The sequence below is a fragment of the Galeopterus variegatus genome, unplaced genomic scaffold (assembly GCF_000696425.1).
Source record: "Galeopterus variegatus unplaced genomic scaffold, G_variegatus-3.0.2 Scaffold600, whole genome shotgun sequence".
Lineage (NCBI taxonomy): Eukaryota > Metazoa > Chordata > Mammalia > Dermoptera > Cynocephalidae > Galeopterus > Galeopterus variegatus.
Window position 1 is genome coordinate 211,236 of NW_007726711.1, and position 26,807 is coordinate 238,042.

The following is a 26,807-nucleotide window of genomic DNA, read 5'->3' on the forward strand; positions in this document are numbered from 1 at the left end:
TAACATACATGGGAAAATTCTGTAACTTATTGGAATCTCCCTAAATGTTTTCTTGTTTGTTTGGCTTTAAGAAAAATTATAAACACATGCAAAGTTATAAAAAGTAATTTAATGATGAACATGTGTACTCATCCTTACATTTATCAAATGTTAAATTTCTACCAGTTTGGGTTTAGTTTTTAGAATAATTAATGCATTACCTGTACTGTTGAAATACCTATATAGCCTTCCCGATCTTATTCTCTTTCCCCATGTCCCTGTCACCCCTATTCTGTTTTGGACACTTTTTGATAATTATTATTCTCATGTATGCTCTTATACTATTGTTACATAGTGTCTATCTGTATTTACAAATAATATTTTTTATTCTTTTAAAGTTTGTGTAAATGATATATTTTCTATAAATTTTTTTGCAACTTGCTTGTTTTTGTTCAGCTACTTTTTAATTCATTTTTATACCTCATGTATGTTATTCCATTGTATGAATGAAATGGATATTGTATGAATAAAATCGATATTTATCTGTTCTATTTTCTATTTATAGACATATACATTGTCTCAATTTACATGCTATTGAAAACAATATTGCAATATCTTTTGTGTCTGTTTGTGAACCTGAGGAGTTTCTCTTGGGTATATATACCTTGAAGTGGAAATGCTGTATCTTAGGCATGGCTATCCTCAGCTTTCCAATATACTCAGTGATGTGACTAGATAATCATATTAACCACTAATAGAGTATGAGAGCTCCAGGTCTCCACATTCTTGACATCATTTTATATTTTTTGACCTCTTAATTTTTTGTATAATGGGTGTGAAGTATTGTATTTTTACTGTTTTAATTTAATTTTTCCTGAATATAGTGAGGTTGGGCCTCAATGTTGTTTGCGATCAGATTTTTTTTTTTGTCTAAGATTTAACTTATCTTTTTCACTTATTCTTTTATTGGGTGGTGGTTATTGGTGGTGGTGTGTGTATACACATGAATTCTCTTTAAATTTTGGAGAATATTCTTGGACAGTTATAAATACTACAAATATCTTCTTTTATGATCTATTTTATCTTTTCATTTTGTTTAGCGTATATATTGTTGAACAGAAATTTAAACTTCAGTGTAATTGTATGTGTTAATATTTTCCTTTATGGGTTGTCTCTTTCTGTGTCTTGTTTAAGAAATCCTACCCCTAATATTTATTTATGTATTTATATGTTGTGAAGTAATAATGTAGCTTTTTCTTTTCCATATGGATAGTCAGCTCAGCACCTTTTTGTAAATTATAGTTATCTTACCTTCTGATTTGAAATATCACTTTTTTCACATATTGAGTTATATGTATGTCTTTTACTGGACTAACTATAACTATATATCTGTCTTGATTCTACAGCTTTAAAAGAAGTTTGCTTTTTAGTACAGAAGTTCCCTTTATATTGATTTTGAAAAATTTTTCAAAAATTTTGTTTTATCAATCTTTTCATCTAGAATAAATTTTTGGTTTTATTGATCTTCCTTAATCTCTGTGTTTTCTATTTCATTATTTTTGCTCTTTTTTTTTTTTATTCCATTTTCATTGAGTTTATTGTATTGTTGCTTTTGTTCTTGTTTTAGTTTCTTGATCTTATAACTCTTCTTTTCAGTTCATACTCAAGTATTCCTTTGAGTTCATGCCATATATTTGTTTCATTGTTGTTCAGTTCTGAATATTTTGTAATTTCCAATGTAATTGCCTTTTTAATCTGAGTTACTTAATAGTGTATCTTTTTTTTTAATAGTGTATCTTAATGTTTCCAAATACATGAAAAAATTTTTTCTTTTGTAATTTATCATTAAAGTACATTGTAGTCTCTGAACCAATTGGCCTGTCTGGATTCCATTCTTTGGAGTGAAACTTTATAAATGCTTACTGTATAATAGAAATGAATGTATATTCTTTATCTATTGATTATAGAATTCTCTGTATATGTAGTAGATCAAACTAGTTGATCTTGTTGTATATATCTGCTATATCTTTATATATCTTCTTGATCTTTAAATTTCTGGTACAAGTTTGTTAAAATTTCCTTTCATCATTGTGAATTTTTCAGTTTTGCTGATAATTGTTAGTTTTTGCTTCTTAACATTTGAAATAATGCAGCTTGTTACATACAAAAATTTTTTGTTTTTGGTGTTGCTCTTGAAAGCGACTTGTAGCTACATTAAAAATTTCACTGTGATTAGTTTCTATTTTTTTATATTTGCATTTGTTTATCTCTTTGTATTCGTGTCTTGTTTTTCACCTCTCTTTAGTTGTACTGATAGAATTTGCTTCATTCTTTTCTTTCTCCCTCTGCTGGTTTGAAGCTATACATTATGGGTTTTTTTTTTCCTTTTTGTCTTTTTTCGTGTCCGGCAACGGATCGCAACCCTCAGTGTCGCGCCCGTACCGGACCGGGACCGGCAACGGGATCGCAACCCTCGGTGTTGCGGCCGCATCTTGCTCAGCCAGTGAGCGGGAACGGTCTGTATGTAGGATCCGAACCCTCGGCGGGAGCGCCGCCATGCTCCCAAGCGGCGCACTGTAGCAGTGCGCCACCGGGCCGGCACCTACATTATGGTTTTGTTCTTTATATCATTACTCCTAATTTTTAACATATTTCCTTAATTATAAATTCTTCTAACAATGGCTAAAGGTACTTAGTATTTTTATACTTTTTTTTTTACTTAAAACATGTATCTTAGTACTATTTAAATACTCATTGAAAATATCTATTTCAATTTAGTTACGAGTTTTACAGTAAATAATCAATTACATTTCTAATGGATTTCATTAATAAATGTGCTTACTGTGTTCTACCTATAAAATTATGTTACAGGTTAAACTGCCATAACAAAGAAACCCCAAATACAGTGGCTTCATAGAAGTAGTTTATTTCTCTTATACATAACACTTCAAAGTAAAGGGTCAGTATAGGCCGATGGAGCAACTTGTTTGTACGGGGTCATTCTGGGACTCAGATTCCTTCCATTTTGCTACTGCGCTGTCCCCTAGTGTATGTTACTTGACTGCACTGTTGAACAGGGGTATAGTCATCTCATTCCAGTCCTTGGGAAATGAAAAGAGAAGTGCAGGACAGTTTGTCTTTAAATTGGAAATGACTTGGAGGTTATACTACTTTGACTCACACTCTATTGGCCCAAACTTGCCCAAATTGAATTACATGACTACAGCTAGATATATAGGAAATGAAGCTGAATAACGTAGTGTTTCACTGAAATATTGTATTGTAGCATAGCTAAAACTTTGGTAGGAGTGGGATCTTTTAGTAAAAAGTAGAAAATGAATACTGGGAAGGATTTGCAGTCTCTCCTACTTCACCTTTTCTCTTAGTTTACTTGTTGCTAAACTATATATTTTTTTTTTTTTTTCGGTGGCTGACCAGTTACAGGGATGGAACCCTGGCCTTTGGTGTTATCAGCACTATGCTCTAACCAACTGAGCTAACTGGCCAGGCCTAAAGTACATTCTTTAGGAATTTCTGACAGTAGAGTCTCTGGACACATAAACTCTCTTTGTCTTTGTATATCTCAAAATATCTTTATTTTACCCTCACTCTTAAATGATCTTTCAGGTTGGTGTAAATTCTAGTTTCACAGTTATTTTCAGGGAGCTTTAAACATCCTATTTCATTGTTTTCTATGATAGTGATGAACAGACAATTGTCAGTGTACTGTTTTTATTTTTACACACAGTCTTTTTTATCTGGTAACTTTTAAAGTTTTCCTGTTAATTTGATGTTCTACATTTTTACGCACAGGTATCTAAGTATGGATTATCTTTATCTTGTTAGGAATTCAGAGTACACATTTTTAATGGTATAGTTCACTAATTTATGACATGTATTTAGTCATGTAACCATCACCATGATCATAATAAAGAACATTTCTGTCACCTTCAAAAATTTTACTCCTTCTCCTTTGCAGTTAATCTCCTTCCTTCAAGCTGTTGCCTTAGGCAATGACTGATTTGTTTTCTATCACTATAGTTTTGCCTTTTCTAGAATTACATGTAAGTCCAATTATAAAACGTATAATCTTTTCTATCTGGCTTGTTTTTACTTTGAATATGTTTCTTCAGATTTCTATTCAACATCATGATGATGATGATGATGATTCAATTACATGAATCTTGAGATTCATCTGTGGTGTTGTGTTGTACTGGATTGAATTATGTCTCCCCAAAACTCACTGAAGCTTGAATTGTGTCTCCCAAGTTTTATGTATTAGAAACTTGGTCCCCACTGTGACTGTTAAGAGGGTGGGAGATCCTACTGTGGTAATCGAAAAGTGGAGCCTTGAAGAGGTGATTAGATTGTAGGTCTGTGCGGTAGAGAATGGATTAAAAATGGTGGTGAGGGGTGTTATTTGGAGTGTTTCAAGAGAAGAGAGAGGAGAATCTGTCTCTCTTAGGTGATTAGATTGTAGGTCTGTGCGGTAGAGAATGGATTAAAAATGGTGGTGAGGGGTGTTGTTTGGAGTGTTTCAAGAGAAGAGAGAGGAGAATCTGTCTCTCTCTCTCTTGCTCTCTCTGCTCTGCCATTTTCTCAATGTAATACCTTGCTGTCACTGAAGTCATCACCTAGGAAAGCCTTCACCAGCTGTGTTCCTTGGACTGTGAACTTCCTAGCCTCTGAAACTGTAAGCAATAAATTTGATTTTCTTTAGAAATCACTCATTTCAGGTATTTTGTTATAAGCGACAGAAATGGACTAATACATGTGTGTATAAGTAGGTTTTTCCTTTTTATTGTTGATTAGTATGCCATTGTATCGGTATACTAAAATTTGTTTAATTATTCACTGGTTGATGGAAATTTAGGTTGTTTTCGTTTTTGACTATTATACATAATGCTGCTGTGTACATTCACATGTAAGTTTTTGTGTGGACATATGTATGTTTTTATTTTTTTCAGATTCCACATTTCATCTGAGGCTTTACATCTTTCTTCAATTCTAAAAATTTCTCTGCTATTATTATTCAAATATTGCATCTCTGCCAATTTTTTTCCTGTTCTCTTTTCTGAAATTCTTAATAGGTTGAGAGGCTCAAACAAATTTTTCATGTCTCTTAACTCCTCTTTTATATTTTTTATTCTCTTTGTATCTCTTTACTACAAGGAATTCCTTACTATCTTAATTTCCTAATTCTGTATTTTTCCATGTTCTGTCTAGACTTTGTCCTGTATATTGGCTTTTACTTTGTGAACATACCTTTCATTGATGATATTTCTAATTAGGTCTTTTTCAAACTTATTTGTTTAAAAACATAAATGAAAGGGGATAAGTTTCTAGAAATTTAGGCCTACAAAGTTGGTAAAACTGACTACTTCTAGACTTCATGAGAGAGAGGATTGAGAAAACCTTTGAGTAGTTAAAGGCCAAAATGATTCAGAGCAAATATCAGTCTAAAGGTATGATGCTCAGCAAAACCTTTGAGGTGAATAATTATGCCAGGGTCTGTGGAAGGAGATTAAGAATGTGGATTTTCCATCAAAACTGAAGAGCTTTATGAGACCTCAAGGAAGCAGAGAAAGAAAGGAAAGGAGTATGTGGGTAGGTATTGGGGTTAGAAGGCAAAAGAAATATCTTTTGAAATTGTCTCAAAGAGCTGTGGATGTGATCGCTGGCACATGGAACTACCTGAAAGCAGATAGATGGGAAGCCTTCTGAGTTTTTGAGTAAGTTATACTGCCAAAGAAACCAAAAGCCTAGTCTAAAAAGAGCCTTTACTGTTCAAGACTTAAACCAACCTTAGGACGCCAACCGTCTATGAAGGAGAAGTAGGTGGAGAGCTTTGCAGTTCTCAAGACATTAACATTTACTGATAATGCCAAGGGAAGTAATGTAAAAGGAAGAAACTCTTAGAAGCTGATTCCAGGCCATAGGATACAGTGGACAGAAAGTGCTCTTTAATAGAGAGCAAAACTCAAGACCTAGCCAAATCTGGCTCCTAGGGCAGGGGGCTCTTACAGTAACTGTCCAGCAGAATTTTAGCATTAACGTAAACCAATAACTGATGTATATTTCTCATTTTTTACCTTTCCTATTGGGAATGTTTATGTGATTATCTTGTCCCTGTTCTAACATTGTATTATTGGGGTGGTTTGGAGGGGGCAGATACATTTTTACATTGTAGATCTTCAGACCAAGAGGAACCCATCCAGACCTGATAGGGAGACTACTGTGCATCGCTAAGTGGGACTTTGGTTATCTCCCTTGGGAAATATTGGTTGGGTGTGTTCTGAAGAAGGAGAGAAGTAATTAATATTCATTGACTAAAAGGTTGTGCTGCAGCAGAGATCTTTATTGCGCAATAAATACTCATGTTCTCCCCGTATTTCCCAATCCTCTTACAGGATTATTTCTGGACTGAGCTGTGAGCAGAAATGATATATTCCATTTTGGGGCAAAGTATTTAAAAGCCAATATGTGATTCTTTATGCTTCTCTTACACTGCTATGCTGTCGGGGATCTGAACCCTTGACCTTGGTGTTACAACACTGTGCTCTGACTGATCTAACCAGCCAGCCCTCCTTTTGAATCATTTTTCCTTCTCATCTTTTTATCATCTTCTTCTGGAGATGTACTAAGTCATTTGAAACTTTCTCATTCTATCGCTCTCAATATTTTTCCATCTCTATCTCTTTGTACTATCATGTTTGGTGATTTCCTCATGTTTACAGTTCATTAATTCTCTCTATAGCTATAGCTAATCGGCTCTTTAACCTATATATTGGGCTTTTAATTTTATTGACAGTATTTTTCATTTTTATCCATGTTCACTTATTTGGACAGTTTACATGTTTGGTGATTTCCTCATGTTTACAGTTCATTAATTCTCTCTATAGCTATAGCTAATCGTCTCTTTAACCTATATATTGGGCTTTTAATTTTATTGACAGTATTTTTCATTTTTATCCATGTTCACTTATTTGGACAGTTTATTTTTTTTTTCCTTTTTAAAGGTTTAAGATACTTTCTTTTATCATAATAAATGTACTTTCATTCAGTGTCCTATTATCTGAGGTTCTTTGGGTCCTAATTCGTTATTGTGACTTCTGGTTCTTACACAGATGGATGTGTCCTCATGTTTCTTTTTTATTGTAAGCTTATCTCTAAGGGTCCTGTTCTTTTGTAGGAATCCCGTAGGGCCTAGATGTATTTCTCTAGATTATTTTGCATTAAGACAGATTCCCTAAGAGTGTATGCATTCCAAAACCTATCTTTTTATATTAAATCTAAGAACTTGTCAAGGTGAGGGCCTGAAGTTTAGGTTTTTTAGCATAGACTAATTTTTATACAGAGATCAGATGAAGATAGACAGACTTTATCTTCTTATATTGCAGAATGCTATGGCTTTTTTTCACTGATTATTTAGCCCATCTTTAGTCAGTGCCAAAGCTTTGTCTCTTTTTCCTTGTGTGAATTTTGTTACCTAAGACTGATAAGTATCTAGGACTAATGCTTTCTCACAGCTTTGCTATTTGCTAGTACGTTAATTGCTCTGTTCTTTGTCTTGTCCTTTTCTTTTCAGGCCCTTAAGGATTTTCCTTTCTTGCTTTTAATTTAGCTAATTTATTATTTGTTATTATGTGATATCCAGCAGTTCTAGGTACTGTACTGGGAAATCTTATAAAAATCAAATGCATTCATTTTAAATAAAAAATTTGATGAGATTTGAAATGCATGTGCTCAATGTAACTATGACTACAATCAAGATATTGAATCTTTTTTTCACCCATAAAACTTCCTCTGTGCCCTTTTCTAGTCCTTCTCCATCTCCCCACCATGAGGGCCTCAGGCAACCACTGATCTACTTTCTGCCAGTATAAATTATATTTGTCTTTTGTTCCTAAAAAAAACTTTTTAGGAATTGACTCACATAGCACACACTCCTTTGTTTGCAAGGAGCATAAAGTTTTGAGGTTCATGTTTTTATATGGATTAATATTTCATTCCTTTTTGTTGTTAGTATTCTCTTTTATAAATATTCCACAATTTGTTTATCAGTTCGTCTGCTCATTAACATTTAGGTTGATCCAGTTTTGGGTGACTTCTGGTTTGTGGTGACTACCAGCTCCTACATATGTGAAGTGTTTCCTCTTGTGTATTTTTATTGCAAGTTTATCTTTCATAGTTGTGCTCTTCTGTAGGAATCCCATGGGGCCTACATAGAGGGTATATAACCTAGGTTATTATGAGTAAAATGATAAAATGATATAAATATTTGTATATAAGTTTCTGTATAGATTTATATTTGTATTTTTCTTGAGTAAAAGTGGAATTACTGGGTCATATGTCAAGTGGTTTAAATTTTTAAGAAATTGCCAAGATGTTTTTGAAAATGGTTGTGCCACTATACACTCCTACCAGCAAGGTATGAATATTTCAGTTGAGACATATCCTCACAAACACATAGCATTGTCAGTCTTTTAAATTTTTGTCATTTAGAATACTAATACTAAGTTTTATTCAGTTGAGACATATCCTCACAAACACATAGCATTGTCAGTCTTTTAAATTTTTGTCATTTTGATGGCTCTATACTGGTATCTCATTTTGGTTTTATTGGTTACATTTCCTTGATGACTAATTATGGTGAGGGTTTTTTAATGTTTTTATCACTGTTCATACCGTGTGTTTTGTGAAGTGTCTGTTCATATCTTTTGCTTACCTTTTAGTTGGGTTATCTATTTCTTATAGAGTTGCAAAAGTTTTTATATATATTTGGTTATATGTCATTTATCAGACACATATATTCTGACTATTTTATTGCAGCTTTTTCATCTCCTTAATGTGTTTTTTAAAAAGCAAGGGTTTTAATTGTGATGAAGTCCAATTTACTGATTATTTTATTTTATTGTTTGTGCTTTTTGTGTCCTATCTAAGATTCTTTCCTAACCAAAGGTAACAAACATTTTCTGCTTTGTTTTCTTCTACAAGTGTCTTTAAAGTTTTGGCTTTAATCTATAGGCCCATGACCCATTTTGAGTTTATTTTAATGCATGTTGTGAGTTAAGAGGAACAAAGTTTATTCCAATGAATGAATTTTTGATCAGTTTTCCAAATATGTATCCAGATATTCCAACACCATTCCCTGAAAATATGGTTTTTGCTCCATTGTATTACCTTACTATCTTTGTAAAAAGTCAATTGGCCATATATGTGTGGGTTTAGTTTTGGACTTCCTGCTCTTTTCCATTGATTTTTTATATATATTTATCTCTCTCTCTCTCTCTCTCTTTTTTTTTTAATGCCAAAACACACTGTCTTGATTACTACAGCTTTATAATGAGCCTTGAAATCAGGTAGCGTGAGTCTTCCAACTTTGTTCTTTTTCAAAATTGTTTTAGTGATTAGGTCCTTTCATTTTTCTATAAATTTTACTATTGACTTGTTAGTTTATACAAAAATTTCCTCTGGGTATTTTGTTTGGGATTACATTGAATGTATAGATATATTTAGAGAGAATTGATATTTTTAGCAATCTGGAGGTGTTGAGTAAGTGAACAATAGATTCTCTCTCCATTTATTTAGGTCTTTAATTTTTCTCAGCAATGTTTTGTAGTCTTCAGTGTATAGGATTTTTACATATTTTGTTAAATTTTTTTCTAAGTATTTTACGTTTGGGGATACTATTATTACTGGTATTTTCTTTTTAGTTCACTTTCCTGGTCTTCATTACTAGACTATAAAAATATAGTGGATTTCTGGGCCGGCCTTGGGAAGCGCGGCAGCGCTCCCGCCGAGGGTTCGGATCCCACATATGGACCGGTTCCCGCTCACTGGCTGAGTGAGGAGCGGGGGCAACGCCAAGGGTTGCGATCCTGTTGCCGGTCCCAGTCCGGTACGGGCGCGACACTGAGGGTTGCGATCCGTTGCCGGTCACGAAAAAAGACAAAAAGACAAAAAAAAAAATATATATAGTGGATTTCTATATATTGACCATGTATCCTGTGGTGTTTCTAAACTCACTTGTTAGCTCTAGTAGCTTTTTTATAGGTTCCTTAGAGTTTTCTACATTCATGACTATGTCATCTGTAAATAAAATAGGTCATGTGTGTATTATATAGTTCTTTTATATTTCTTTTCGTTATTTTACCACATAGGCTAGGAACTTCGGTTCAATGCTAAATAGAAGTGTCTAGTTCTATTTCATCTTTTTCTTGTTCCCAATTTTAGGAGGGAAGCATTCAGTCTTTCACTATCTCTTCCTATCTTTCTCTTTCTACCTCCCTTTTATTTATCCAGGACCAGTCAAATAAATTCTTATGTCCAATATTGTACCTAGGTTCTAATACTACTTTTAATGATGATGATGATGATGATGATATAACAATAAACTATAATGTAGTTTAAAATACATAAGGAATTATGTTAAGCAATTTACATGTATTATGTCATTTAAAAGTCACAACAACCTTAATTGGTAGTTATTGTGTTTGTTTTATAGGTAAAGATATTGGGGACAAAGAGAAAGTAACTTGCCAAAAGTCAGATATATTAAGTCATAGAACTTTCCTTATGTGATAAATATGTATATAAATAACTGTATTATAAGGCAGAAAATTAATACAACAAGGAATGTATAGACATAGTGTTGTGGGACTTCCGATGAAGAAAAGATCCTTGAGATGGACTTAAATGTCTGTTTGGAGAGATAATTGATCAGATTCTATTTAGAAAGCTTCTCTAGGACTATATTAACAGTAAAGAGCATGCATTTTTGTTGTTAGTAATAGTTCTCATGATAACTAAATGCATAATAAACTAATGAAGAAAGAGAGTGTGCCAAGGAAATGTTTTCTAGCAGTTCTAGCATGTAATAAAGATGAGAAAAGATTAATATATAATGGTAACTGTGGAGGTAAATGTCACACAAATACTTAGATATCACAGAGAATTACCAGAGAGATTGTACATGAGGATAGAGACAAAAGCCACATATTCTAAAAGACCGCCTCAAAGTTTTGAGCCTAATGATATATTAGGAGGTATGGTTTTTGAAGAACAAGAGAGTGTCACTTGAGGTGCTTTTTCAAATCACATTTGTGACAATTACCAAAGTTCTACTCTCCACCCCAATACACACATGCATGCTCTCACAAACAAACACACAAGCATAGGAAAATGTTGGTAGACAGTTTTGTTTTCCTTAACTATCCAAGTGATTCTGATTTCAGCAATTCTGTTCTTTTAGTTATTGATCTGCTACTTCCAAGAAAGGAGGAAGTCTCGGATTTATAGGAAATATGGTAAAAATGAACTTTCTCACATGTTCATTGTGAAGTTCTGTTGGACAGTTTCTACTGAGATTTCCAGAAGGAGTTGGAAATATGAGATACTGGAGAAGGCAGGTCTCTAAGAAGATGTATATTTGCAGTTATTTCTGTAGAAATGTCAGCTAAAGCTATGTTATTACATTGCAGCAATTTTTAAACAAAAATTATTCCTTCCTTATTTCTCTCTTTTCTTCACTCTTTCCCTTCTTTTATTTCACACACAGTTAGGTGCCTAATATATGCTTAGGATATATGGTGGTGAACAAAATCCTACAGAGTTTCCACATTTTCAGGGCTTTCAGTCTAATTAAGCAAATGATTACACAAATAAAAAATAAATGCTGTTTTAATATTTAATCAGGGAAATTTTAACATGGCATTTCCCTAGCTTAAAAAAACATTGTTTTTCTAAAATTATAGGCTGCTTAAAACTCAGAGTATATTTTCCCACAAAAGCAGTAATATAAGGAGTTCTCATACCATCCCATGAACTCCTATTTAATCTAAATATTGCTAAATATCTCCTTGTAAGTTTTAGTGGAAAACTTCCCTTTGTTCTTGTTACAACAGCTTTGTCAACACATTACAAGTTCCCATATTTCTCCATTTCCCTGTTTCCTCTAAGATGACAGCTTCTTCTCACTTTTAGAAAAAAATTGAAATAGGGGCCGACCCCATGGCGCACTCAGGAGAGTGCGGCACTGGGAGCCTAGCGACGCTCCCGCCGCGGGTTCGGATCCTATAGAGGATCCCTTTGTTCTTGTTACAACAGCTTTGTCAACACATTACAAGTTCCCATATTTCTCCATTTTCCTGTTTCCTCTAAGATGACAGCTTCTTCTCACTTTTAGAAAAAAATTGAAATAGGGGCCGACCCCATGGCGCACTCAGGAGAGTGCAGCACTGGGAGCCTAGCGACGCTCCCGCCGCGGGTTCGGATCCTATATAGGAATGGCCGGTGCGCTCACTGGCTGAGCACGGTGCGGATGACACCAAGCCAAGGGTTGCGATCCCCTTACCGGTCACGAAAAAAGACAAAAAAAAAAAAAAAATTGAAATAGTTTTTCTTGGGAGAGACATTGGCTATCCTATATCAAATGGTCTTTTAGATTTCTTTTGTTATTCTGTAATAGAGCCTTCCACATTTTAAATTGTGCATTTTGTGTGTTTTAAATTTTTCAATTAAATTTTTGCTTAAAATTAGCTATGGAGACTTTATAATAAAGATGTTTTCCTGGTTGAATTGTAAAAATATCATTTTTTATTGAGGTATCTATAGGAGGCCTTCTACTTATAAAAAGATGGGATTCTAAAGCTTTAGAAATTGGGCTTTTGAAATTCACAACAGATTTTTCAGTAGAAGCAATATGAAATCAGGCTTATCTATAGCAGACTGGCCCATAATATAAATTGTAATCAATCCAAAGGGAATTGCAATTAAATTGATATGGTAAAAACATGTATTTCTTTTACATGCAGGTAGTTGTGAAAAACCTAATAAGAGACTTGCAGAAATTCTGAATGGATACTTTCAAGAGCTTTTAACATTGGTGATACTATATCTGTCATACTTAGTTTGATTTTTAAAATATCAAACAAAACAAGAACTTCTTTTGAATATCTTTCTTCAGATTTCTTTACAGTCATATCTGTACATTCTAAGAAAATTGGCATTGAGATCAACAATTGGATTCCCTTCTCTTTGGAAAAGTCAGCATACTAGCACTATTCTAAATGTAATTTTTAAAAAAAATAATGCATTTACTACTTTTAAAAAGCATCAGTGGTAAAATATTACTACAGCACAATAAAATATATATTTTACACCATACCTTAATATGTCCATTTTAAAGTTGTATATTCTGTAATTTAAATAGTATAAACTAAAACTCATATATAAAAATTGATCATCTATAGGCAGTTTCCATTTTATAAATAGGACTTATACATGATAAAGGTTAGCCACAGCAGTCATTTAATTTATTCCATTCTCAAAATAATATACACTTATATTAATGATTTATTCTATTTTTTATTATAAGAATCTAATATTTTAGCTGCATTAGGAGTTTAATACTTTTCCAACTAGCCAATAGGAGCTTATTAGCATTTTGCAAAGAAAAAGGTGGGAGAAGGGGTCGGAAGAGAAGTTTCACAAGTGAAATGACTATAAAACCATCAAGATCATGTCTGTGCACTCCTTTTTCCTTTCTCTCCTTTCGTCAGTGCCACTGAGGTACCTAAGGTTGAGAACAGTTGGAGTAAGGAAGCTGGGGAATATGGGAAAAAGCTAAGCAAACTAGTTGAGGAATAAGTATATTGTGTGTGTGTGTGTGTAGGAGGCAGGGAGTAGAGGCAATTAGATTCCTACTCCATTCCCCCAGTTCATACATTTCTGAAAATACCCCATCAAAGTTGAAAGCTTGCATCTTTATCATTAACATGGCTACTCTGTAAGCAGCAAGAACTTTGGCCTAGAGAGTACTTTTTCTCAGTTGTGCAGTCCTGCCCATGGTTGCTGGCTGGTAGCAACAGGGACAGGTCTCCTTTGGGTGTTCTAAAAGGAGTTTATATAGAAGTAGATTGTTGTTTGGGTATTTGTAAGTTTGGTATTTTAATTTATGAAATTGGGAGTGATCAAATATAAAATTTTGATATAAAATTTCTATAAAATATAGAACTCCAAATAGAAATTCTAGAGACCAAAATATCAGAAGATTATATCAGAAAATATTCAGCATTTCAGTCTGAAATGTCTATATTCTGACTATTATAAGCCTTTAATTTTATTCTAAATGTATCATGCTTTTAATGCTGATAATTAAAACCAATAAGAAGAAAAAAACCACATATATAACTTATGACAATATTTTACAAGCCCAGCCCATCAGTCACATATGTTATTTTATTAAATCACCCAATTATTGGCAGAGTTAAACTGTACTTTCAAGTGTATGTTTTCTGATTTCCAAGCAATAATAAGAAGCATAGTTTCAAGTGTATTGTAGCATTAAAGGTGATTTAATAATCAATTTGTTTTCACTTCAACTCTTTCCTTGCTGTTTGTCTAGGAGATAGTGATCCTAGAAGAATGTCAACTTCCAAAAGACATTTTGAAAAAACAAATACAATTTGCAGATCAAGCAGCTTCGTTAAATACTACAGGGAATCCTCAGGTTCCCCAAGAGAGTCAAGATTCTTTACCAGAACAAGATTTTGAAATGTCACCAAGCAGTCCTACACTACTTCTTCGAAACATAGAAAAACAGGTAAAGTCAAGTCAGAGTAGGATGTCAGTGGTATGAAATGGGTTTTCATGAATTTTATAAACTATTCAAATAAACATCATTATATGTGAGTCTTCCTGGAATACAGGTTATTAAAATTGGCATTTGACATTAAATACAAGTAAAATATTTGGTATTTGACTGGTCTTTATTATAATATTGATTTAATTAAAATTATTTAAGTGTAATACCTAAAGTATTGGTACACAGCCTTAGGTTGATAATTCATTTATACTATGGTTGAAAAATACTTTCTCTAACAAAAATGCTCATTATTAGACTTTTTTCAGGGGAAAAAAACAGTGGTACCAGTTAATACATCCAGATGGTTGCTTGACTAAATTTGTTGATTGAGATATTTAGTGAAAGGTAATATTGGAATATGGGTTTTTTCATAAAAAATGATCATGTAAATGCTAGGTCAGTGAAACCCCTAACAAATTGTTTTGATTCCAAAGCCTTTTCTGGTATCTAAATTCTATTGTGGATGACTCCAGAAATTTAATTATTCTGTACTACCTATCCTATTCTATCCTTTGAAATCAAATCATTTATTTTGATTTAGACTTTGGTGGCTTTTGAAGAAACCTGGCTTTCTAGGAGTTAGTTATATAATGACTAGACTTAATCTTCTAGGGCATATCCAGTCTTGACTACGGCTACCTGGTTACATTGTCCCACTGGGAAATGATATAGATTTATGCCTGTTTGCATCTAATTTTCCTGGGCTTTTCCGAAATACACTGTGAAATAATTCAGTATCAAGTTACTGTATTATTCATGGTAAACCAAAATGTAGTGTAACTTCTCCCACCCCATATTTGTTAAATTTACAATTGCCTACTATAGTGTTCCTTAATTGTAATGTATAACCAAAACACTTTCATGAATATTTTGTAATTCAGAAAGTTTTTTTGTCATTATCTTATGTTAAATAGGAATGCACTTTACATATAAGCGATGTTTTTAGTTAATGTAGGCTATATTTTCATATTCCCATTTCCCTCTTTCTTTTCCCTCCCTTCATCTTGTAGGGTGAATCCCCTTTCAGTTTGACCCTACTTGTTCACACTCAGAATGATTTATTTGCTTGCTCAGTCAAATCTGCTTTTCCCCCCTAGGTCACTACTTATTCATGGAAAGTAAGATGATAATTAATTCTTAACACTTGTACAGTATAATTTCAGAGGGATTTTTCATTTTTAAAAGAGATTTCTTGTACTTTTTTTCTCTCTCCTTGGTATTGCCGATTTGGTTGGACCTGAAATAACATCAGAATTGGCTAATTTGCGGAACCCAGTACAAAATGAAATTGCAGAGCCCTTTGTTAAAAAAAAAAAAATTAAGAAATTAAAGACAGTGACAGCAGAGCAGTAAGCAAGTATAAAGGCCCTTCTGGGTACAGCCCTGTGCAACTGCATAGGTTGCGTGCCCATGAAGCTGACCCTGGGTAACATAGGCATTTTAGGTCTCACTGCTGATGGAAGCGTCAGAGGTTTGGTAGTGTAGGGAACCAGGAGTTGTGAGAGCAACACTAATGTCTCAACATAGGGAGAGTAGAGGAAACAAGATGCAGGTAGGGTTAGCAGCAATCACTTGTAAAGATCACTAATAAATTGCCTGTGAATAGGTCATTTGCTCTTGAAACATGTGGTAATAATACTTTTATAGGACAGTTTTTTAAAAAATTAAGTTGTTTTCAAATACTTGTTTAGGAAGAAAGTCTAGGAGTGAGTTAAGTGGTGGGGGTGGCAAGCATGATTTTAAGCATTTCTTTTTTAAGGTTATCTAACTTTTCACTGATAGTCCTTTGACTTGAGTAACTTTTTACTGATAATCCTTTCGTTAGTGTTAACAATTAAAATATAAAGACACTATTGAGTTGTATACTGATTTTTTTAAAATAACTTGTTGATTCATAGAATTAATACATCCTTGAATTGTTAGATAATATATTTTGTTCATAAATTGAAAGGTGCCTTATTTATAGTACTTTAAGTGATTGAAGATAAATTTCACTGCTGGCATATTTACATTAGAAACATTGTTATGAATAGATACTAAGTTTTTTCTTCTTCTTTTTTTTTTTTTTACTTAAACTTGATTAGTTTTTGTTTTCAGAGTCCAAATCTTGCCTCTCCTAATTTTACTTTTCTAAATGTACTCATTTTTACTGTGCATTTCCTATCCCACATATGGACTCAGGTATATGAGGTTTTATTGGGCTAGAGTAGGCTGATCCTTAGGGTAAAGATAAGGGTTATAATGCTGTTCTTCCAGCCCAATTATCACACATTCCTGACCGGCAACCTCCAGTGGCGTAAAAGATTTTAGATGTTGTTTTTGAAGATAGAAAAATGACAAGAGTGTTTCAGTGTTTCAGACTGGAAAATATGAGATACTCCATAAATCTAATTACGTGACTAAACTAATAAATACTTGATAAACAGATGAAGAATCAATTGTGTTGATGATTTTGAAAATGTGCTTTAATCTTAAAAAAATATGAGTAATAATGTTTAAAATGAAGTCATTAGGTACATACTATCTCTTAAGAAAATAAAAGGTGAAAACATTTCAGGTTCTTTCTTATTAAAGACTTTGAAAGAGAAAAATATTAGGCTTAGTTCTTTCATATTCTTTAGTCTCATTATTTCTAATATCATGTTTATTAGTTTCATACAAATGAAGAGTTTCAAAATAACTTATTTTATATACACCTATATTTTATACAGATTTTCTGTATTAGTCTGTTTTCTGTTACTTATAATGGAATACCTGAAACCGGGTAATTTATAAAGAAACAGACTGTATTTCTTACAGTTTTGGAGGCTGGGAAGTCAAAGGATTGGTGGGTGCATCTGGTGAGGGCCTTCATCTTGGTGGAGACTATACAGAGTTCCGTGGCAACAGGGTAACAGATGGTGAGAATGGCAAGGATGCTTTCGTGGGCTCTCCTTATAAAGCTACCAGTCCATACCCATGATAACTCATTAATCCATTAACCCACTAATGGATTAATCCATTCATGAGGGCAGGGCCCTCATAATCTAATCAAACGCTCCACCTTTTAACACTGCCACATTGTGAATCAATCTCCCATACCTGAAATTTTGGGAGACTCATTTAACCATAACATTTACCTCTGGCCCTCAAAATTTATGCCTTCTCACATGTAAGTTCATTCCATCCCCATAGCCTTGAAGTCTTAACTTGTTCCAGCACCAGCTTAGAAGTCCAAAGTCCCATCTGTGAAATCAAAATGAATTATCTAGTTCCCAGATACAATGGTGGGACAGACATAAGACAGAAATTCTCATTCCAAAAAGTAGATAAGAGCCAAAAGGAAGGGGTAGCAAGTCCCAAACAAGTCTGAAACCCAGCAGGGCAGGCATTAAATCTTATAAAGCTGGAGGGGCCGGCTGGTTAGCTCAGTTGGTTAGTGTGGTGCTGATAACACAAAGGTCCTGGGTTTGATTTCTGTACCAGCCAACTGCCCCCGCCCCCCCCCCCAAAAAAAACCCCTTAAAGCTGAAGAGTAATCTCCCTTGACTACTTGTCCATCTTCCTCCGCACACTGGTATGGGGGTTGGGTCTCCAAGTCTTCAAGCTGCCCCACCCCTATGGCTTTCCTGGGCTAACTCCATGCTGCAGCTGTCCCAGACTGGCATTGCATGATAGTAGCTCTATAGTTCTGGGGTCTTGGTGATGGTCTCCCTCCCATGGCTCTGCTAGGCATGTCCCTGGTGGAGGCTCCCTGCTGCAACTCTGACTCCATATTTCTGCTTGGCATAGTGAAAGATCTCTGCATTGACTCCACCCCTGTGAAAAATCTCTTCCTGGGTCCCCAGAATTTTCCATACAGCCTTTGAATCTGGGTGGAGGCTGCCATGCCTCCACAGTTCTTGCATTGTGTGAACATGCAGACTTAATACCACATGGATGCTGCCAAGGCTTCTGGATTGTATCTGCCAAAGCCACAGGTCTACCAGCACCTGGGGCCTGTTTAGTCATGCTGGAGCAGCTGAAAGAGCCAGGGTGCAGGGAACAGCATCCTGAGGTGGCCCTAGGCAGCAAGCCTGTGGAGAGCAACTCGGGCCAGATCTGTGAAACCACTCTGTCTTCCTAGGCCTCTTGGGTCTGTGTTGGGAGGGCAAATCTGGAAAAATCTCTAAAATGACTTCAAGGCCTTTCTTCTATCTCTTGATGGTCTGTTCCCTCTTCTAATGTCCTTAGCAGATTGTCATTAGGCTACAATTTTGGTTTTATCTCGTGAATAGACTTTCTACTCTTTACATGGCCAGGTTGAGAGTTTTCCAGTATTTTATGCTCTGTTTTTCTTTTAATTATAAATTCTACCTTTAAGTCATCCCTTTGTTTCTCTTATTCCACTGTTTCCAGTTAAAAGTAGCCATGCATTAGCCTGAAGTTTAGATATTTCTTCCACAAGGTAACCTGGTTCATCACTCTAAAGTTCTGCATTCCATAAAACCCTTGGACATGGACACAACTCAGACAAGTTCTTTGTAACTGTAAAAAAAAGAGTGACTCTTGCTCTGATTTCCAAAACACATCCTCATTTCCGTCTAAGACCTTCTCAGAGTGGACTTTACTGTCCATATTCCTATCAGTATTCTTGTCACTACGACTTAACCAGTCTCTAAGGTGTTCCATACTTCCCCACATCTGTCTTCTTTTTTTTTTTTTTTTTTTTACCTTTTTGTCTTTTTTCGTGACCGGCAACGGGATCACAACCCTTGGTGTTGCGCCTGCACCGCACTCAACCAGTGAGCGGACCGGTCTCTATATGGGATCCGAACCCTCAGCGGGAGCGCCACACTCTACCGAGTGCGCCACCAGGCCGGCCCTCCCACATCTGTCTTCTAAGCCCTCACCAGAATCTAGGCTTTTTCTAACTTCCAAATTCTTCCAGTCTCTGCCCATTACTCTGTTCCAAAGCTGCTTCCACATTTTCAGGTATTTGTTATCAACAATAGCCCCACTTCCCAGTACCAATTTGCAGTCAATGAAAATGGTGGAAAAAAAAAATACATATATATATATGTACTTTTAAAAAGATAGTCATACTAGAGCTGGCCCGTGTCTCACTCGGGAGAGCGTGATGCTGACAACACCAAGTCAAGGGTTAAGATCCCCTTACTGGTCATCTTTAAAAAAAAAAAAAAATAGTCATACTATATTATGTGAGAAAATTAGGTTTTAGAAAATTGATATGAAATGATTTAATTAAAAGTATGTGTGTGCATGTTGTACATACATGCATGCTCACATATACTCAGAAAACAGTCTAGATGGAGAGATATATATGAAGATATTAGCAATGCTTTTCTGTGTCAAGTATGATTACAGGTGACTGTTTATTTTTTAAACTTCTCTATATTTTCAAATTTTTCTACAATAAACATGGCTATATGTATAATGAAAAGAGTTGTTATTCTTTTGTAGACATGTCCTATTTCTATTTATGTGGTCTTTGTTTATTATAATTATTATAGGTGATTATTTTGAGAATAATTTAATATTTATTACATATTTTTAAGTTTGAGATTAGGGTCATTGAAAATCTTGCATGCCAAAAAACCCTGATATTTTTGCATTTGAAAAATACCAAGAAACAGTATGTATTTGATTTAGGCCTTAATTTCAATCAATCCATTCTATCTCCATTTCTTACCAACTTATAACCCTCGATTAAGCTACTTAATCTTTTTTTTATTTGCTATAATTTCTTCATCTGTAATTGGTAATAATAATGATATCAGTAGCTCTAACATTATTTACTTTGTGGGTTAGTTGTAAAGATTAGAAATATTCTATGTTTGGTGCCTAGTACAGTGCCTGGCCTATAGTAGGCACATAATAAATTATAGATATGATTTTTTAATTATTAATTTGGTTGCTTCAAGGGAAATATTATATAGATACTACTAACTGGGTTTAAATGTTTTAAAAGATAGGATGGGTAGGTGAAGGAACTGTAATAAAAAAGGATATGGAAAAGGATGCCTACTTTAAAATGTAGATTTATTTATAATAAATGGAAAAATAAGTTGTCATGTAAATCGTGTTTGTAGATTAAAATATTTACTAAATTATAAACATTTATGTGTTTATTGAGATGTTAAGCATTTAATATGCACCACGGATCTGAGAGTTAACTCACATTTCTTACTTAGCAGTAGTAAAAGGTTGACTGTTTTCTTACAGAGTGCACAATTGAGTGAGATCATCAACAGTTTGATTGCCCCTCTCAACTTTTCCCCAACTTCATCACCCCTCTCCTCCAAATCCTGTAACCATAAATGTCTGGCTAATGGCATTTCCAGAAGGTAGGTATCATTGAGATAGTTTGGCTCTGGTTATTTATTTTTATTTTGTTTTGATCTTTTAAGTATTATAGCTGCTTTTTCCTTTATATTAAGACTACTAGAGTACTATCAATAGATCATGGATACAGTTTTAGATAACATCAAACTTATATAATTAAGGTAACTATAAACATGGGAATAAGGGAGAAAGCTTTCCAGGAAATTTTATGTTTCTAAAAAAAGAAAGAAAGCAATGGTCACACTTGCTTTAGAATAGAAGTACTGCACTATTTCCTATATCTTCCATTTTGTACCATTTGTATTCTTGCACTATCCTTGCAATGCATTCTGAGAAAAAAAAAAAAAAACCCTTGATATAGTTTGAGCATAGAAGATTGATTGATATCACCCTTAAAATGTAGCTTAAATTTTAATCACTCATTTTGTATCTTAGCTTTAAGGTAAATTTTTTTTCTGAAAATAATTAATAAAATAACTCCTATAGTCATTAGTAATTTATCTTATATATTTTATATCGCAAAAATATATATTCTATAAATCCTAATCTTTTGGGGGAACAGTATTTGTTCTATTTTTATATTGCTTACTTTTCTCTTTGAACATTTCCTTTTAAAAATGCAGTTAGAAGGCATACTAATGGAATACCATTTTGTGTGTGCATTGTCTAATTTTTTTTTCAAATAAATTTATAATGTTTGCTTCTTTAATTACCATAGAGGACTTAAGTATAATTTTGTATTGGGAAATATTTATATTGATAGTTATATGATTTATTATTTTTAACCCTTTTTAATGTAGCATAAAAGGAAAATTTATACCATGGTGAAAATTATACTAAGTAGCCATCATATACTTACTGTCTCCCTTCTTTTCAGCCACTGGCAATGACTATTCTACTTTCTGTCACTATGTATTTGACTACTCTGGCTACCTCATATAAGTTGAGTGAATTATACAATATTTGTCCTTTTGTGACTGACTTATTTCACTTAGCATAATGTCATCAAGATATATTCCTATTGTAGAATGTGTCAAAATTTCCTTCCTTTTTAAGGCCAAATAATATTCTATTTTATATATAGACTACATTTTGTTTACCCATTGGTCCATAGATAGATATTTTGGTTGCTTCCACCTTCTGGCTATTAACTGCTATTAACATGGGTGTACAAATATCTGCTCAACTTTCTGCTTTTCTTTTGGGTATTCCAGAAGTGGAATTGCTGGATCATGTGGTTATTCTATTTTTAATTTTTGTCTATTTTGAAAATGAAAAGTTATGGAATGTTGTTAATGATATTGCCAAGCCAAAAGTTTAGAGAAAACAATAACTCAGGAAGTAAGCAAAGCACAGCAATCTCCTTTTGTGTGAGGCCAAATTCAGACAAATTAAATTGAGATTTTGATAGCTCTGTGGGGAAGGAAGAGAGAAATCAAAGCCAAATCTATCAAAATAAAGCTGAAGTTTTAATAGATTGTGAGGTGAGAGGAAGATAAATCAAAGTTTGTGGCTTTATCCATGATAGGGAGATGAAATCCTCCCCATATTTAGCTGGGACCATTCTCTTTCAGGAGCTACACCATCACAGTAAAGGTAAATCAGAAATAAAACTGTTTCCTTTTCCCCACCCCTAGGGCACCATGAGGAGATTTATTTTGGGGCTGAGCAAAAGATAAAAGAAAAACTACCTTTGAGATGTTCTGACCATTGTGGGAACTTTTTCATGAATTTTCAGTCCACATTTGCATCAATAAGTGGTCCAAGGGATTCCTAGTTTTAAATGGTTCTGGGATGGTGAGGCAAATGTAGATTTTCTTTTAAGGGACCTTCCTTTTTTAGCCCAGAGAAATCATCATGAATAATTTTTCAAGGGCAGTGATCAGCATGCAGTCAAATATAATCAAACATGTAAGGAGACAGAGCAGGAGGAGTAAGAATAAGGGGAAAACAATAGACAGCAAAAATAGATCATAAAATATTCAGATACTAGAATTATCAGACTCTGATTATTAAAAAATGGTGCTTGTTCTAATTATAGAAATAAAAGACAGGTTTAAAAATATCAGGCACATTTGGAAAAAATTTAAATAAAACTTCTGAAAAAGACTGAAGTTAAAAGCTAAATAAATAGATTTTGAAGCAAAGTGGACATAATTGAAGAGAGATGTATGACACAGAGGATAGATTAGAAGAAAAGTTCCAAAATGTAGCAAAAGAAACAAAACAGTGGGAAATATGGAAGAATCATTTAAAAATGTATAGAATATAATGAGAAGGCCTAATATGACACTTAATTGTAGACCTGAAAGAAGAGATAGAGATTGGAGTGGAAGCAATATTTGAAGAAGTATTGGCTGAAAAATTACCTGAACTGAAGAAAAACAACAAATTCCAGAGGCCAAACAGATTTCTGATTAATACGAATAAAAATAAATATACCCCTAGGCATAGAGGAAATGTGAAAAAAACCAAAAACAAATGTTATATCTAAAAGCAACCAGAGCAGGGAAAGACATTATCTTAATTGGATTCATAGTTAGACTGACAGCTGACTTCTCAACAATAACAATAGGAGCCAGAGTACAATGGAATGGTACCTTCAGTATGTTGGAAAAAAATAATTGTTTACCTAGAAATTCTATATGTAGAGAAAACATCTTTGAAGTCTGACTGTGAAACACAAACATTTCCAGACAAATAGGAGAATAGACTAGTAGACTCTTAATTAATGATAACTATAAAGGATGTACTTCAGGCAGTGGAAAATGATGTTCTGGACAGAAAATTTGAGATCAAGAAGAGATGAAGAACAAACAAAATGGTAAATAATTATATGGGCATATGTAAACAGTAGTAAAATATATCTAGTGGGGTTAAAAAAAAACTCTGACAACAATAGCATATGGGTCAGAAGGAAGGTAAATGGTTTTAAATTGTAATCAGGTTCTTGAATTATTCAGGAGGCCAGTAGAAGTACTGATTTAACTTTTAATATTCCTAAATATGATACAGGAGCTCCACATGAGAGAAGGGGCTTTTAGAGTACTGATAATTCATGTATTCCTTGACCTGAGTGGGGGTTATGGGACAGTAGGGGAGTGACGGGAGGCATTGTTTCATATTTACAAGTTAAACGTAAGATATTTTATGTACTTATCTGTATGTACCTTATATTTCACAATTTTAAAAGTTAAGAAAAATAGAACAAACTATATACTTCAAAAAGGATAAATAGGAAATATAGTGGTCTTCATAGTTTTGAAAAAATATTTATTTAAATGGAATTATTATCCTAAACCTATGAGCAAAATTTGACTAGTCCCACAGGAATGTGATATTTAATTTGTTTGTAGGGAAACAAATAATTAAATCAAATTCAGCATATTACCTTAAAATTTGATGATAGGTACTGATCCAGTTATTGAGTGTGTAATCCTTGCCCTTCTTTATCTGTCAAATCTGTCTTAATCTTGTATGTCTGTTCTATCTTTTCCAGTGAAAGCGTTTATACATACCCGTGGAAAGCAAAGAGGAATAGCTAAAGAAAAGGACTAATAGCTATAGTGTATTTGTGTTGTCCCTTATGACCTGGAAAATACTCTTACATTTAGTTGTGAATTTTGAGATACATACTCTACTCAGCTGAAATATGTAAATTAATACAAATATCAGACATAATAATAGCAGAACAATAATAGAAAGTTATGGAATGTTTGTAGATATAGGCAAAAGGTATATTTAAAAATAACAGGAAATTTGGTAATTTACTATGAAAATATACATTTGTTTTATATGATCTTAAAAATCATTATGCCTAAATATTTATCTTCTCTCTGTTCAAAAAAGTTTATAAAGTCTTAACCCACACTTGACAATCATTTAGTCTCCACTCTAATCCAGCTTCTACAATCATATTATCTTAAAAGGTACATGTCCATTCTATTAAAATGTAGAATGCCAATCAGTAGATCATTGACCAAGAGTTCAAATGTACAAGAATATAGTAAACCAGATATTGGGAGACAATATATAGTTGGTTGGGAAGTAAATGAGATAACACATATAAAACTCATATAAACTTGGCACAAAAGAAATAGGCTAATAATGTTAGCCATTAATATTTTTATGTAAGAACAAAATGTATATTAAAAATTTAGATATAGTCTGTTATTCCTTTTATGTCCTGGATAGAGTAATAGTCATTGATTTAGAACTATTCTTACTCTTTTAAAAAAGGGCTTCAAAGTGGTTTCAAAGGATTTGAGGGCATAAGCATGTATCCCTTTGCATGTGCCTTTATAGACACCCAATGGGCCAGCTATTACTGACGGCATTCATCATACAGGTACTAGTAGTCACTGAGGCACTATTTTCTCATCATTTCTCTTTTGGAACATAAAAAATTGCTTTCCTGCCTTTGGTCTACCTCATTTGTATGGGACCCTGTAATTAAATCAACACTCTAAAACTCAGCATAAACACACTGTTGAGTGTTATTCTCAAAATAACTCAAATAGACCATCTTAGGTCATTTATTCTCTCCGCCCCCCCCAAGAAAGATTTTAACTTTTGCTTGTTCTTAACTAATTGTAGCGTTTTTATAATTTAGTTCTGGGATAATGTGGTTATAGAAGTATACAGTTTTTATGTGTTCTATTCATTTGAGACAGTGACTGGGCAAGTCAGCTAATCTCTTTATATCTCACTTCTTTATCTTTAAATTTGATGGGACATATTTTCTAAAGTAGTTTATAGTTCTAAAACTTTTTGATTAAATGTTTGTTTTTGAGAAATTCTATTTTTTCAAACAAACACACAATAAAAACCTAAAGGTTTTAATACAGCCTAAAGTACATATATTTTTGTAACATCACAGTTGTGCTGTTTATTGGACATAATAATTTTATGTTAGCTTAAATCAAGAGAATTTGTGAAGGAGGAATTTACTCATCATGTCTTAGTAACTTGAAAGCATACCCCAGAGGTTATTATGGAAAAAGATACTTGGGACAGTAAGAGGAATGAAAATTCCACTTAAGTGCCAAAAACTTTTAATTAAACCATTTGGGAAGAATTATTTAAATAAAGCTCATTACACATTGCCTTTCTTGGATGATACTGAACTTAATTCAGTTTTTCTTTGATAACTCAGTATCAACACCATGACCATATTCTCGGGGGCTATTGGGATAAATGGCTGTGTATCTATAAAAGAATTTACTTAATAATGAACAGATACCGACTGAGTGACTTCAGTGTGCCAGGCATTGGATTGGGCACAGGGTATATAGGATGTTGAACAAAAGCATGTGGTCTCTATCCTTATGGTATAGAGTCTAGTTGTGGAAAAATGACATCACCAAAGTAATCACACAAATAAATGTATAATTTAAAACCCTGATCAAGTGCTATGAAGAAAACTTTCATTGTTAGGAACATAATTTTGGATTAGATCTCAGTTCAATCTCAACTTGGCCTATCGGTAGCACTGTGATCTGGCAGAAATCTCTAAATCATAGAATGAGAATAGTCTACTTGCTGGGTTGTTAATTTTTTTTTACTGGTTTATTATCTGTCTTCCTGGACTTGAATTTAAGCTTCATGAGAGTAGGGATTTTTTGGTCTGTCTTTTTAAACTATTTTCCTTAGCACCTGAATGTCACCAGCATGACATAATGGGCATGAATAAATATTTGTAAAATGAATGAAGTGTCTTTCCTGATTTCTTTCAGGTAATTGGCATTTGTAAAAAATATTTTGTACTTATTTGTTTTTTCTCCCCTATAGTTAAATGGATATTCTAGTTGTTGTTCTCATGGCTGCCTCCTGCAGTTCTGCTTCCACTCATCTCATT

The 26,807-nt window shown here is 33.6% G+C and overlaps 1 protein-coding gene across 3 annotated transcripts in view; it reads left to right on the forward strand.

Annotated features, from left to right (window-relative positions):
• The window catches only part of KANSL1L (KAT8 regulatory NSL complex subunit 1-like), a 129,047-nt gene that overhangs the window by 41,288 nt on the left and 60,952 nt on the right, over positions 1-26,807 (forward strand). For 2 of the 3 annotated variants that reach the window (XM_008570408.1, XM_008570407.1), the window contains exons 4-5: positions 14,387-14,584; positions 20,831-20,952. In XM_008570408.1, the coding sequence (XP_008568630.1) occupies positions 14,387-14,584; positions 20,831-20,952 (320 nt within the window). The remainder of the gene's footprint in view (positions 1-14,386; positions 14,585-20,830; positions 20,953-26,807) is intronic. The other variant, XM_008570409.1, reaches the window with a different exon arrangement.